This window comes from Geotrypetes seraphini, chromosome 3 (genome assembly GCF_902459505.1).
Source record: "Geotrypetes seraphini chromosome 3, aGeoSer1.1, whole genome shotgun sequence".
NCBI classification, from domain to species: Eukaryota; Metazoa; Chordata; class Amphibia; order Gymnophiona; family Dermophiidae; genus Geotrypetes; species Geotrypetes seraphini.
Genome location: NC_047086.1, coordinates 358,356,634 through 358,373,134, shown reverse-complemented (window position 1 = coordinate 358,373,134; position 16,501 = coordinate 358,356,634). Strand labels below are relative to the sequence as shown.

The window sequence follows — 16,501 nt, the reverse complement described above, 5'->3', positions numbered from 1 at the left end:
AAAAATGGAGAAGGAAAATGAACACATAAGTTAAATATCTCTATAAATATTTTATATAGTTTCCCCGAGTCCAGTTTAACCAGCAAATTACATAAATATAATATTATTATGCTTATTCTTACTATTAACCCCTAGTATTTGTTCTGGCCTTGGCTGCAATCTATATTCAATTTTATATATCTTTGTACCTAACTTTTCATATGCTTTTAATTGGGCACAAATGCATGACTAACTAGATTTACCCAGAATCATATGAAAAGTAGGTGTCTGCATGTAGAAAAATCTACAATGTATTCAACACAAATATCTTGCACACTATCCGTTCCAGTACGGCCTGCCGCATCCTTGCACCCTTTGTCAGAAAGCGCCACTCAGCCCCCTCTTGAATACTGCATTGGGATACCAACATGGTGTTCACACTTAGGGCGTATGTGGTCTTACCTCAAGGGGTTCTGGCTCTCAAGGGGTTACTGTAAGCACAGCCTATCTTATGGATCAGTGTGAGGCTATGCAAGTATATTCTTCTAATGCCAATTAGACAGGACTAACTGCACAAATGACCAGAAAAACATACTACCAAGGCCTCTAAAGGTGACTAGAAAATCTCTTACCCATGGTATGCTTGATTTCTCAGGTGAGAAAGCAAGCAAATCCCATCTACTGTCCTAGATAAAACCCTTCTCCAAGTACAGTGGTGCCTCGCATAAAGAACGCCTCGCACAGCGAACGCTGCACACAACGAACTTCATGTCATGATTCATACAACGAACTTCGTTTCACACAACGAAGTCGCCCGAGCTTCCACGATCGCTGCCGATGTATTGCATCCTTCCGCGCAGGCGCTGCAGGCAGTCGTTAGTCACTGCGCTTAATGCGTTTCACATAAAGAACTTTTTGCATAACAAACTTGCTCCTGGAACGAATTAAGTTCGTTGTGTGAGGCACCACTGTAATTTATGTGAGTTTGCTGGTCAAGCAAAACCATACAGGAAACTTACCACACTCTTGCCAAATGGAGGCAGATGTGCATACAATGTCTGTTCTACCTTCAAGGTACTCTACTCATGTTCACTTTTAATCTTATAGAGGTAATGGGGAAAAACTGGTACCCCTAGGTATAAGAAAATATAGGGCTCCTTTTATTAAGCTGTGATAGCGTTTTTAGCGCATGCTAAACCGCTACACGGCTAGAACTAACGCCAGCTCAATGCAGGCGTTAGCGTTCGCACTAAAACCGCTATCGCAGCTTAGTAAAAGGAGCCCATAAAGAAAGAAAGTATAGCTGAGAGAAAAACTGAACCTTAGATATGTAAGACATATCAGAATCCCTATATTTCCCTAAAATAAGAGAACCCCAATATTACCAAACTTAGAATGTTTTCCTGTACCCAGAAGTGTCAGGCATAGAAACCTAGAAGTGAATGTAATGAGATGTAGATTAAATGCAAAGTATAAACACTAAGAAACCCAAATATATGCATAATATGTACAGTTAAACCCACTTGATGCAAGCAATAAAAGCATATTTTCTTTTCTGGGTGTGGTGCAAGAATCAGTTTCTCAAAATAAAATTAAATCATTAAAAGAACTTAGTCGTTTGTCAGCAACTAAAGCAAATGAGAAGTACTGCCACACGTGACAGGCCGATAACCTGCAACAGGTTTCACAGTACACAAAATACAGTAAAGTAAATTAAAATAATATACAGGATAAACACATAGTTCTTGTCAGAGAACAATGCATGAGACAATGATAAAGAAAATACAACATCTGGCAAGATATCATAATAGGCTTATTGGAACAAGCAATAAAGCATAATTAAAGTTCAGAAGTATAATTCAAATAGAGTAACTTAAAGTGTTTTTTTTAATTTTGTGGTTGCTATTATGTATTAATAAGATTATATTGTGTGTATATGAAAAACAGATGGAAGAAATTGCGTTACAATTAGTACTATTATTAGGGGGGTGGGGTCAGGGGTGGAGCTTGGGCAGGTCAGGAGTGGAGCTTGGGCGGGGGTACTCGGTTGGTATTTGTTAGGCTTAGGGGGTACTTGGCTTGAAGAAGTTGAGAAACACTTGCCTAAGTGGTTTACATTCAGGTACTCAAGTATCTGTCCTGGTGGGCTGACAATCAGACTAATGTACCTGAGTCACAAGGAGCACTGCCATCATGTTTCTATGTTTCAGATATCTTTTGGTAATATACAGAAATAAAACAAAGGAAGTAAGGTAATACCTTTTTTATTAGACTAACTCAATGCATTTTATGAGCTTTCGAAGGTAACCTTCTTCGGATCAGAAATAAGCCCTTGGTGTATATATACAAAAATAAAGGTTTAATATTTGAGAGAGTATAATTATGATTTTTTACAGAATCCTTCTAGAACTGGTGGTGTTGGGATGATGATTGTGAGGTATAATTATCAATATCTCGATAGAGAGCTAAGGGAAAGAATGCTAAAAGTTTGCCTAGGGTACTAGCACCTATACGCTTTCACCAACACTGTCTATCCACCTCCCTACCTCATCAATTCCGGACTCTCTAATGGAAATTACCTCCCTTTCTCTTTACAGTATAGTTTGGGGTAAGTGTCAGATCTGTGCCTAATATGATGGATATTGGTATCTCTCTCATCAGATCCGTGTCAATGTAGCCAATTTCACACATTCAGAGCAATCTGACAGGTACCAGGAGGAGAGTCACTATACTACCCAAAGTTATCTTTCACTCCATCTCCGCTGCTCTGCGAGGGGCCAGTGGGCATAACCCACACTCAAGAGCCCCCTCCCTCCTGGAAACTACAGGAGATATGCGGGATGGAGGCAAGAATCCTCCAATGTACAGCATTCTGCAAGATTTGAGCAGGGTAGGTGGGCAACAGATCACTTACTGCAAAGCCCCTTCCTTTCCAGGCTTCGTGTGTTGTTTCTGGGGTGCGTGGGCAGCATACCCCTCCAGCTCTTCCACTGGACAGCCCCACTCTCTGGCTCATTATTTGTGGGGCAGAAGATCCTCACAGCACTGTTCCAGGGCTCTGCATGTTATTAGCAGGGCAGATGAGAAGAAGATTCTCAACACTCTATTTGGTACATTTATGAGGGCAAAGAGTCATATTTCGGTGAATAATAATAGCAAACTTCTGTTCGGGGGTTGCCATGCAGCTTATCTTAAAAAATTGGAAAAACTGGGACAGATTTAATTATTCATGTCTTTAAAATGGAAAGGTACATGGCCATTCAGAAGGGATTTTAGAAAAAAATTTATGGAGGTTTGGGAACCATTAACTAAATTTTGTAAGGATTGATGAGGAAATCATACACATCCGGGGAGGGAGGAGGGGGGTATGATCTGGTATTATTTAAGAGATATGGTAAGATTGTTTACAGGTATATTTGAGTAATTGTTCAATTGGTTATTTGGGATGGGGAAAATAATTCTTGTCATTTTTTTTTATCTATTCTAATAAGTTTATTGTGCTTTGTTGTTAATTATACATGTAAATGTATCATTTATTGTGCACAGTTATAGTTTTTAAAAATGAATAAAGAAGTTAAAAAAAAAAGATTCTCAATACTCTGGTCCCCTCCCCCTCCCACCTACTACCAGGCTTTGACCTATTTATGGGATAGTGGGCAGCAGGCCCTCACACACACACTGGACAGCCCTACTCCTGGGCTCTGCCATTATTTGTGGAGCAGGTGAGCAGCAGATCCTCAACCCCTCAGTACCACCCCTCCAGGGCTCTGCAGATTCTCAACACACCTCCCCCACTACCTGCAGTGGGCAGCAGGTCCTCACACACACAGCCCTATTCCTGGGTGTTATCTGTGGGGCAGGTGGGCAGCAGATCCTCACTCCTTCGGCCGCACAACTCCAGGGCTCTGCGTGTTATTTGCAGGGCAAATGAGAAGCAGATCCTCAACACTCCCCCACCAGTACCAGGTTTTGCGCGCTATTTGTGGGGCAATGGGTTGCAGGTCCTCACCCCCTCGGACTGCACCACTCAAGTAACAGATCCGCCCTCTCGGGCGCTGCGCATTATGTGCGGGGCAAGAATCCCCCCTCCTCACCTTGGCATACTTCTTGGCTTTCTTCTTCCTCCTGCGTTTTTTCTCGCCTTTGCTCTCCCGCTCCTCCTCGCCTTCCAGTGGTTCGTATCTGTCGGGCAGCGGGGCGAAGTGAACCTTGCGGCTGCCCTGCCACCTCTGCCCCTGATCCTCTCGCTCCTCGGGTAGCAGGATGGGAGCCCGATCGTCCCCAGCAGTCGAGAGAGGAACAGGGAACCGACTCCCGAACATGCCTGCACGCACTGCCCTGCCCCTGGGCTCTCTGGCACCCCCAGCGGTTGCACTCGCTGCCGCAAATTCCATTTGCTATTTGGTTTTATAAAAGAAAATCCACACACACAAAAAAGAAATTGTTCTTCTAGGTTATCTGCGGATAACCAATTATATATTTTTTAGACAAATTAATCAACACGATAGGTTCCCTGGCAGGAAATCCTTCCTTGGATTGTATTTCCCTGTAAGACAAAGTCCAAATTCTTTGTAGCCTAAGCCCGGCATGTAGTTCCTTCCCAGGTCGAAGAACAGTTCTTAATTAATTGCTTCGGCTGGAAAGTGTTTCTTTAAATCAAGGACATGGTAATAATGCCTTTCATATACAATATTGCCTCTTCATGCACATCGGTGGGATTCTTTCTCTTCTGGTTTTGCTGTTTGCACGGAGCATTTGAACCATCTACTTGCAGCAAGTTTGTGGGGGTTTTTTGCCATCAGAGTGACTACTGCTATGCTCAGTAAACTTTGAATCCTGTCACTGTTGTCAACATACTATGCCCTGCCCTGTTCTGTGGAATGACCTTACACCCTGCCTCCCAGGAACACACGTTGGCAACCAGCCCCAATGTTGTTCCTAGAAGAGGGAGGGCTTGTAGGCGGATCTGGAAGGAGCACAGAGCAATCGATCATCTGATTGCAGGAAGTCTCTTTGCCATTAGTCTAAAGTTGTAGTTAGAAAACTTTGAATCCGGTGGCGTAGACAGACCAGACATTATGAGGGGTCCAGAGTTAACATGAGGGAGCATTAGTCATACAGGTGTGAGTAGTGCCTAGTTTACTCCTAGTAAACAGCTTGCATAACGATACTCCAATCCTGGGCCCTCTCTGTACAAATGAAGCTGAATGAGTCCAAAACAAAACTACTCTGGCTTGGCCCAAAATTAGATCAGTTAACCACTGCTCATTCCACTACCTTCTGGTCCCACACTGCAGATCGAATTCTCAAGCAAAATTTTGGCCATCATTATTGACTCTACACTTTCCTTTAATGATCATCTCAACTCTCTGGTAAAAAAAATGTTTTTTTAGTCTTCACATGTTGAGGAAAGTGAGATTCTGCTTCCGCCAACAACATTTTGCTATCCTTGTACAATCAATCATTCTTTCCAGACTGGATTATTGTAATTTCATCTATCTAATGAAAGGTCACTTTGGGCAGCCACAAAACTTAAGAGACTTGAAGAAAGCACAGATTTTTATTCAGCATATGCGGACCCCTGAGCCCCAAAGCTGGCTTCAGAAGTCCCGAAACCAGGAAGTTACAGAAATATTTATACATTCTTCTGGCTATACAACTGAATTCTAGAAAAAACTTTTCACTGTGTTACTTTTCTTAACAATCATTGGTGCTAAGCTCACACTAGCAGGTCACTTATCTAAGCCCTGCAGTCTTTCTGTTACTTGTCGTTTATGCTGAGATAGCCATAAGAAGCTAGAATGCCCAAGCCAACGCCCAGTGCAGGCAGGCTAGAACATGAGATAAGTTAGGTCTGCAGGTAAACATAATTCAGCATTTTATTAAAGAGAAAACTTAAACATAGAAACATAGAAGATTACGGCAGTAAAGGGCTACAGCCCATCAAGTCTGCCCACTCTGCTTACCCACCCCCTGTCTATGCCCTAATGACCCAATTTCCTTATCTTGACCCTCGTAGGGATCCCACATGGGTATCCCATTTATTCTTAAAGTCTGGCACGCTGTCTGCCTCGATCACCTGCACTGGAAGCTTGTTCCAATGATCAACCACTCTCTCTGTGAAGAAATACTTTCTGGTGTCGCCATGAAATTTTCCGCCCCTGAGTTTGAGCGGGTGCCCTCTTGTGGCCGAGGGTCCCTTGAGAAAGAAAATATCATCTTCCACTTCGACACGTCCCGTGAGGTACTTAAATGTTTCGATCATGTCTCCCCTCTCCCTACGTTCCTCGAGAGTGTAGAGCTGCTTAGTTCAACACTTAGGAAAATCAGTCCCAGACTCCTTCACTAAGTCTAACCAAGAAAAATCTTCAAAGACTTCAGCGGATCCAGAACACTGCGGCTAGATTGATCTTCGCAAAAAGCAAATTCGATCATGTTTCCATTTAATTTACTTAATTAAAAAAAATGTACAGACTCCTGGACAGTCCTCTAAAAAGAGGACATGTCCGGAATTTCCCGGACATATAGTAACCCTACCACAGAGTACACTTAGGAATGGATTTCTAAGTAAATACTCCTAGTCTGTCTCTAACAGTTGTCCTGCATCAACATAAACTTCATAAATATTATTGCATTATCCATAACACAAACTTTGCCATTACAGTAGATTGTGTCTGGTAGACATCTCACAATGGCACCTTATTAAGCCGCATTAATACAATAAGTAAGAGGGGGTGCTGAAACGTTCTCAGCCAAACCAACTTCCTAAATTCTAACAGTTATTTTACCATTGTAGCTGAAAAGAGTGTTATTTTTATCTTGCAGACTTATATTGCTATGTGTTGACATTATTTAATTGATTGAACCATGTCAACGAAAATTGTGGAATTTTCAAGTGTGGAACTCCGAACCGCCATGAAGTTCCTATTCCTGCAGAAGAAAACTCCAAAGGAAATCCATGAATGTATGATGCAAACATTGAGTGACAAATGCCCATCATATGCCACAATGAAGAAATGGTGTGCAAACTTTCTGTGTGGAGATTTCGAGACCGATGATATCAGCAAGGTCTGGGAGGCCTCAAATGGTGTCAACTTCTGAAATTGTTGACCAGATCCTTGACCTGATTTTGGCAGATCAGCGAATGTAGGCTAAAACAATTGCTGAGACACTACAGATATCCAGGGAACGTGTCGGGTGTATAATCCTCACGAAGCTGGTTATACAGAAGCTGTCAGCCAAATGGGTGCCAAAATGTTTGAATGCTGATGAGGAATGTCGAGTGGGCACTTCCAAGTTGATTTTGCAGCATTTTCAGCAAGCTGGAATGACTAGTTACTGTTGGCAAAACATGGTTATACCACTATGATCCTAAAACAAAACAAGTCTGTGCAATGACAACACCCAGGTTCTCCAAGACCAAGGAATTTCAAGATTCAAGTCAGCAGGAAAGGTCATGGTCACAGTGTTTTGGGACCAGGAAGGTTTTGTAATGATTGGCTATCTTCCAAGGGGCCAAACAGTTAATGCTGTGCCAATTAAAGGAGGCATTGAAAGAAAAAGGAGGGGGAAGCTACAGAAAGGCATTCTTTTTGCAGGACAATGCACCTGCTCACAAGGCTGGTAAAACGACGGGGTTTCAGTGCATAGATCATCCATCCTACTCACCAGATCTTGCTCCCTCTGACTATTTTCAGTTTCCAACCTTAAAAAGTTTCATGGCTCCACGTAATTCCTTTCTTGGTTAGGCTGAGAACTTTTCAGCACCCTTTGTAAATATCTTTGAAGCGTTTTGTGTTATGGTTTTTTTTTTCCTTCCTCTGTCTCTACTTCTTTCTCTCCTTTCTGATGCTGGCAAAATAAAATTGCCTCAGTTTAGCACATATCCTTCATCTTTACTTTATAACAAATACAAATGCTTCTCCATTGTTTTGTTTTTTTTCCAATCATGTTTATTCAGTTTTTGAGAAAATATAGTCAGATACAACAATGCAACACAACAGATAAGTTGCCAGATACAGGAAAATAAAAGGAGAAACACAATGTCACCAGGAATGTGAGGGAAAAGGACTGCAATGCTCAGGTCAAGGGTAACCAATTCAGACATGGCTGCGTGCCTGTGGAGTCAAAGTATCCAAAAGGGCTGCCAAATAGTAAGCAACGCAAGTGCATAGCTTCCATAGTCAAGAGGTGGAGCATATCAGAACGCCAGTGTCCATAAGTAGCCTCCATGGGACCCACCCAATGAAAAAGAAGGCCCGAAAGAATAGCCCATCGATGAAAGCTATTAATTAAAATGGCCATTTTCCTGGGTAGCTGAAATGAGCTGGAGAGGAGAGTTTATGTATAGAAGGGTGAGGACTGTTAGGAGTCACTGTCTTCCAATGAAATATCCACCTCTGTTCTTGTTTCCACAACCAGGCTTGAACATTGCCTCCTCTCGTCAGATGAGCCAATTCCAAAACTGCAAACCAGAGATCAGAAAGCTGATGGGAAGCTGAGTGCCAGTGCTGCACTAAGGGGGCCCCCATGTCGCCCCTCCTGATTTTGCTCAAATGCTCTGTGATGCGAACTTTGATACTTCTGGTGGTATGTCCAATATATAGCAATTTGCACGGGCATATAATCATATACACAACTCCCTGCGAGTCACAATCCGGATGTTGTTGAAGAATGTGAGACTTAGGTAGGTTGGGATGATTAATGCGAGCTGTTTCAAGAGCATAGGAACATATTGTGCAACGTCCACATTTGAAGTGACCCTTAAGATGTTCAGGGGTGATAGTGTGTGCACTGACAAACTGAGAAGTGGTGATATGATCTCGTAAATTCCTGCCTCTGGAAAATGCAAACAATGGGGGTTGAGAAAGACCTTGATGTACCTGTAGAATGTGCCAGTGAGATTTGATAATCTTTTTGATACCAAAAGCTTTGTATGAATATGGAAGCTTGCATACCATACGTGCTTCTGCAGGGACAGGAGTGTGCTGTAACAGGTAAGTGCGGTGAGCATATAAGGCCCTTTTATAGGCCTTTTTAATGATACCACGAGGGTACCCTCTATCAACAAACCGTTGCCACATATCTAAAGAGCGTATTTTGTACTCTTCTCTGTCACTGCATAAGCGTCTGAGCCTCAAAAATTGGCCCACAGGCAAGTTGTCCCTCAAATGACATGGGTGATAGCTAGCATAGTGCAACAAGTTGTTTCTGTCAGTCTGCTTGCGGTAAATAGTGGTTTCAAAATGATCCTGACACAGAACTATCTGAATATCAAGAAAAGCAATCTGGGTATGAGAAGTGGAAAAAGTGAATTGTAAATGCGAATTGCAGGTGTTAAGCCATTGTAAAAATAGCTGAAAGGCATCTAAGGTGTTCGTCCACCGCTACATAGATGACATTTTTTTGGTATGGACGAACACCTTAGATGCCTTTCAGCTATTTTTACAATGGCTTAACACCTGCAATTCGCATTTACAATTCACTTCTTCCACTTCTCATACCCAGATTGCTTTTCTTGATATTCAGATAGGCAATGTTCAAGCCTGGTTGTGGAAACAAGAACAGAGGTGGATATTTCATTGGAAGACAGTGACTCCTACTGGGTTGAATCGAGAAGTTGAATGGTGGGCGTTTCTTCACAGATGATAGACAGTTCGACACATCATAAGTACCGGGTGCTCAGCTGAGCACTGACGTCACAGGAAATGAGAGGTTTTTTCCTTTGAACTAGGTACCCCGCTGACAGCGTCGAGAGCTTCATTCTATACTATTATTCTTGTTTAATTTTTTGCAAAGTATCACCTTCTTTTTGTTTTCTGTTTAGGAAGGATTTAAAATTGAAGGTCGCACACAGCACAGCGGGTTCTCTGAGGAAGCCAGTTCGGCGAAACACATCAGAACCCCGCCGGACCATCGCTGTATGGACATTGAAGTTAAGTACATTACTTTTGAAGTTATAAGATGTTGGACATTTAATTCACTTCACGGACATATAAGAAATAACACTGGTTTTTAAGAAGTATTTTTAATCACCTTTCTTTCAAAAAAGTTGGTGCAATGATAGATTCTGTGAAAGACTCTTATAGGGGTTTGTTCCCCACGTTGAGCTTTTCCATTCCATTCTTGGATTCTGAGCGCCACTCTGGTTTGGAAGGTATTAAAAGCTTCTATTTTTGTTCCTTTTTTGTTGCTGTTGACATTACATTAGTGACTTCTTTTCCGCCTGTACCTTGCAGTTCTAAGCAGATTACAGTATAAGATAGCTGGACATTTCCAGGAAGTTACAATTTAGGGGATGCTTACAGTTCTGAGCGCAGCTGAACATAATACAAGCACCCATAGTTCAAGTACGCAAAACATCTGTACATCTCATGCTATGTTTGTCTGAACATAATAAAAGCATCGTGCCCAATTTTCCCGCAGTTCAAGCACGCTGTATAAGTGTGCATATCAGGAATGCACATCTTGCGCATTACTCTCATCCTCTCCTCTCCCTCACACCAGCCACAATTCTATTCAAAAGTAAAGTGCAGGCTGTTTTAAAGTATATATTTTTACTTTATACAGTACAGTATTTTGTATTTGGGTTGTGGAATGAATCGTCTGAGTTTCCATTATTTCCTCTGGGGAAATTCGTTTTGATATATGAGTGCTTTGGATTACAAGCATGCTTTCAGAACAAATTATGCTCGCAAACCAAGGATGTACTGTATTTAAATGGAGAACCACTAGCCTGGAAAAGTTACAGAATATTTACCTAAGGCAGGGGTAGACAATTCTGGTCCTCGAGAGCCGGAGCCAAGTCAGGTTTTCAGGATCTCCACAATGAATATGTATGAGATGAATTTGCATGCACTGCTTCCTTGAGATGCAAATCTATCTTATGCATATTTATTGTGGAGATCCTGAAAACCGAAACCTGACCTGGCTCTCGAGGACCGGAATTGCCTACCCCTGACCTAAGGTGTGAAATGTTACAACCCAGTTCCATGGCACTCAGGAAAGACATATTGTATAATCAGTTTAGTACAGTGGTCTCAAACTCAAACCCTTTACAGGGCCACATTTTGGATTTGTTGGTACTTGAAGGACCTCAGAAGAAAATAATTAATGTCTTATTAAAGAAATGACAATTTTGCATGAGGTAAAACTCTTTATAGTTTATAAATCTTTCCTTTTGGCTAAGTCTTAATAATAATATTGTAATTTATAGCTGAAGAGACATATGATCAAGAAACTGTTTTATTTTACTTTTGTGATTATGATAAACATGCCGAGGGCCTTAAAATAGTACCTGGCGGGCCGCATGTGGCCCCCGGGCCACGGGTTTGAGACCACTGGTTTAGTAGAAGGGCTTCCTTTATACCACATCAAAAAGATCACGGACATAAAAAATAAATACAAAAACGGAGAAAAACAAACCTCATACACAGGCAGCCGGGACTACACAAGTACCCTAAGCCACCTGTATCCTGCTTTACATAGGTCAAACATCTCAAACCTTTAATGTGAGATTGACTGAACATAAAAGCCGTTTAAATACACGTAAAATGACAGCGCCGATGATAGCTCATTGTGTACAATTTCAGCATAATTTTGATAGTCTGAAATGATGGGTGATTGACAAATTGGTTCCATCATTAAGAAGAGGAGACACTAGAAGATTTCTATGGCAAAAGGAGCCAATAGGTGTGTTGTTTTCTTTGCTGGAGTCTGGATGCTAATGTCTTTCTTATATTTGAGTTATTTTAGATGTTTTTCCGTCTTGATGGTTAAAGAGAAGAAATTCTTCTACTCCCTGTACATGCTGTTGTTTAGCGAATCATGCATCACGTTTGTGATGAGATCACAATGCCCGGCTCCTTCCTCTTTTTGAATGAGCTGGGCGCGTCTCTCAGTCCCGCAGCCATTTTGAAATGAGTCAGTTCCACTTCCTTGCTACATGAGAGTGTTGAGATGATTGGCTATTGAAAATCTATCCCCTGAAGTAGCCTGTTGAGATGAAACATAAGGACTTTCTTTTTCTTTTTAAATCTTTATTGATTTTTAATCTAAAACAGTGTCATACAAATGAACAAACAGTAGGTATTACATAAATTACACTAATATCTGTACAGGTAACATATATATCATTCAAGATTTTCAGTTTTCCTACATATAACAATAACATAATATTTAGTATAAATGAAGAATAAAGTTACCCAAATGTCACCATCAATATTTATTCCCCTCCCTCCAACCCCCCACGGATGTGTAAAGGTGAATGAACAAAAGGAAAGATAAGATAAATATATATATTATTATAATTTTACAAAAATTTAGTCAATGGGCTCCAAACTTTATTAAATACACCACTAAATGCCCTATACTCTGCATTAATTCTTTCATATCTGTAAGTGGTGCACACGTTCACCCACCAAAAAGTATAACTTATTCTGTCATGGTTCTTCCAGTTACTCGTTATCAATTGAATGGCTATACCTGTCATGATCATAAATAGACAACTCTTATATTTATCTAGAGTGGGTTTCACATATATCGTTCCACAAATTATAGCCTCATATGATAGTGGAACGTTTGAATCCAACACTAAATTTATTTGTCCCCAAATTGACTTCCAAAATATAAATATAAACGGACAAAAATATAGCAGATGATCTAAAGTCCCTATATCAATTTGACAATGCCAGCATCTATTAGACTTAGAACTATCTATTTTATTTAATCGAACCGGGGTCCAAAAAATCCTATGCAACAAAAATAACCATGTTTGCCTCATAGATGCTGACGCTGTACATTTCAATCTCCAAGTCCAAATTTGTGGCCAACGAGACACATAAATATACTGTTTTATCGCGATGCTCCAGATGTCTCTAAGACTGTTTTTTTTGTTTAAAAATCCAGAAATCAATTTGTACCACTGGGCAGCCTGATGTCCTACTAGATCAGTTTGGTAGCAAAGGATCTGCAGGCTAAAATAAGTTTTTAAATTTTTCCATTCAGGGAACCCGCACTGAATAGCCTGCTTCAACTGCAACCACCTATATTGTTGAGATTTTAAAATTCCAAATGATTGTTGCAGTTGTGAAAAATCAAGCAGATTTCCATTAGATATAACATCATCTAATGTCCGAATTCCTGCCTGCATCCAGTTCTTTCAAGTGATCCCAGCACCGCCTATTTGAATCTTGGAGTTTAACCATAAGGACTGCAAAGTAGATTTCATTATAGGGATATCTGTTAATTTATCAATAAATTTAATTGTTTTCCAGGTGTCCAATAAAATCACATTGTCCTTAGCATAACTAGGTATTTTAATATTTATTATATGAGACAATCTCATTGGGGACATGATTTTCCACTCAAGATATAGCCAGTCTGGGTAATGTTCTAAGAGCTCAGGGAGGATCCAATACATACGCATTATATAGGCTTGATGATACCTATAAAAATTGGGAAAATTTACCCCACCCTCCGCAATTGTTTTTTTTGTAGAGATACTAAAGCAATTCTTGCTTTTTTTCCCTAGCCAAATAAATTTTGTCAGAATACCATTTATCTTTTTGTAAAAGGACCCTTGAAAATAAATTGGGAACATACCTATTTGGTAGCAAATTATCATTTTGACCGTTTGAACTCTTCCCCACCAAGACAAGTGTAAAGGGTTCCATTGCTCACACATCTCCATGACCTTTAGTAATAATGATCTTTCATTTATTTTCATTGTGTCTTCCAATATACAGAAGGACTTTCTGTCGGGAAGCCAGATATTGGATGAAAAATGATTGCGAATGCAGTTTGAGATAAGTCCCTTCTTTATATCTGACAATTTTTCTTGTTCCACGTTATCAAGAACTCTTTTGAGACCAAACTGTTGCCTTTACAACTGCTTTAGATAGATTGGATTTCTTTTCACACATTGTGATGCACGAGACTAAGTGAATTTGGAAAAATGAATGTTTTGAAAGCACAGTTACTTACCGTAACAGATGTTATCCAGGGACAGCAAGCAGCTATTCTCACATATGGGCGACATCATTGACGGAGCCCGGATGCAGACGCCTCACAAGCAGACTTGCTTGAAGAAACTGGAAGTTTCGAGTCACCCGCATCACGCATGCACGAGTGCCTTCCCGCCCAGTGCAGGGCGCGTCTCCTCCGTTCAGATAGCTAGCAGAGAAGCCAACCTGGGGAGGTGGGTGGGTTGTGAGAATAGCTGCCCGCTGACCCTGGATAACACCTGTTACGGTAAGTAACTGTGCTTTATTCCAGGACAAGCAGGCAGGTATTCTCACATAAGGGTGACCTCCAAGCTAGCCAGAATGGGATGGTGGGAGTGTTGGCAATTTAGGAAAATAAATTTTGTAATACTGTTTGGCCAAACTGTCCATCCCGTCTGAAGAAAGTATCCAGACAATAGTGAGAAGTGAAGGTATGAACCGAGGACCAAGTAGCAGCTCTACAAATTTCCTCAATAGGTGTAGATCTGAGGAAAGCTACTGAAGCTGCCATAGCTCTGACCTTATGGGCTGTGACTTTACTGTGAAGGGATAATCCAGCCTGGGCATAGCAGAATGAGATACAACCCGCCATCAAATTGGAGATGGTACGCTTAGAAATAGGATGGCCCAACTTATTTGGATCAAAGGAAACAAAAAGTTGAGGAGCAGTTCTGTGTGGTTTGGTGCGTTCCAAGTAGAAGGCCAAAGCATGTTTAAAGTCCTGAGTATGAAGAGCTGATTCTCCAGGATGAGAATGAGGCTTTGGAAAAAACACTGGAAGAACAATGGATTGGTTAAGATGAAATTCCGAGACCACTTTAGGGAGGAATTTAGGATGAGTACGAAGAACCACTTTGTCATGATGGAACACCATGAATGGTGGGTCAGTAACTAAAGCTTGCAGCTCATTGACTCTTCGAGCAGAAGTGAGGGCAATGAGAAACACCACTTTCCAAGTGAGATACTTCAGATGAGCCTTATCAATTGGTTCAAATGGAGGCTTCATTAGTTGAGTAAGGACAACATTGAGGTCCCAAACCACAGGAGGCGGTTTGAGAAGAGGTTTGACATTGAAGAGTCCTTTCATGAATTTGGAAACCACTAGATGAGCAGAGAGGGGTTTCCCTTCAATAGGCTGATGGAAAGCCGCAATTGCACTGAGATGGACTTTGGATCGATGTAGACTTGAGGCCAGAATTGGATAAATGCAAAAGATAGTCCAAAACAGAAAATAAGGAGTAATGCTGAGGTTCCTTATGATGAGAAAAACACCAGGTAGAAAATCTAGTCCACTTTTGGTGATAGCATTGTCTAGTGGTAGGCTTCCTAGAAGCTTCTAAAACATCTCTTAAAGATTGAGAAAACTGAAGAGGTGTTATGTTGAAAGGTACCAAGCTGTCAGGTGTAGAGACTGCAGGTTGGGATGAAGCAGAGATCCTTGACTCTGTGTAAGCAGAGAAGGAAAAACTGGTAGAAGGTATGGCTCCCTGCTGCTGAGTTGAAGTAGAAGGGAGTACCAAGGTTGTCTTGGCCACCGAGGAGCAATTAGAATCATGGTGGCATGATCGTTCTTCAACTTGACCAGAGTCTTGAGAATGATAGGGAATGGAGGGAATGCATAGAGGAAAAGATTCGACCATTCCAGATGAAAAGCATCTGCCTCGAGATGAGGAGAGTATATCCTGGAGCAAAATTGAGGCAGTTTGTAGTTGTGGGGAGCTGCAAAGAGGTCTATCTGAGGCATTCCTCATTGTGAAAAAATGTGATGAAGAAGGGCGGAATGGAGTGTCCAATCGTGAGGCTGCAGGAGATGACTCAAGTTGTCCGTCAAGCAATTCTTCGCCCCTTGAATGTAGACAGCTTTGAGGAAGGTGTTGTGGCGGATTGCCCAGTCCCAAACCTTCATAGCTTCTTGACAAAGGGAGGCAGATCCCGTCCTTCCCTGTTTGTTGATGTAATACATGTTGACTTGGTTGTCCGTCCGGATGAGGACTACCTGGTCGTGAAGATGTTGAAAAGCGTTGAGAGCCTTGAAAATCGCTCTGAGTTCTAACAGATTGATGTGACATTGACGATCCGTACTGGTCCAGTAGCCTTGTGTATGGAGACCATCGAGATGAGCGCCCCAAGCATAGGTTGAAGAGTCTGTCGTGAGGACCTTCTGATGAGGGGGTGTTTGAAAAAGCAAGCCTCTGGAAAGATTGGAAGACAGCATCCACCAACGGAGAGACTTCTTCAATGAAGGAGAGACTGAAATGTGTCAAGAGGGAGGGTCACAAACTTGCATCCATTGAGATGCCAGGGTCCACTGAGGAATTCTGAGGTGAAGTCTGGCAAAAGGAATCACGTTTACTGTAGAGACCATGTGACCTAGAAGTACCATCATGTGTCTCGCTGAGATGGAAGAGTGGGAACACACTGTTTGACAGAGTTGAAGAAGAGCTTCCAGTCGTTGTTGTGGAAGGAATGCTCTGAATTGGACAGTGTCCAGAACAGCTCCAATGAATTGTAGAGTCTGT

At 41.5% G+C, this 16,501-nt stretch overlaps 1 protein-coding gene across 1 annotated transcript in view; it reads right to left on the bottom strand.

The window, feature by feature from the left end:
- The window catches only part of C3H1orf115 (chromosome 3 C1orf115 homolog), a 36,716-nt gene extending 31,845 nt beyond the window's left edge, over nucleotides 1-4,871 (bottom strand). Inside the window, exon 1 of the mRNA XM_033939834.1 lies at nucleotides 4,074-4,871. Within this exon, the coding sequence (XP_033795725.1) occupies nucleotides 4,074-4,373 (300 nt within the window). The 5' untranslated portion in view covers nucleotides 4,374-4,871. The remainder of the gene's footprint in view (nucleotides 1-4,073) is intronic.
- Between the last annotated feature and the right edge of the window lie 11,630 nt (nucleotides 4,872-16,501).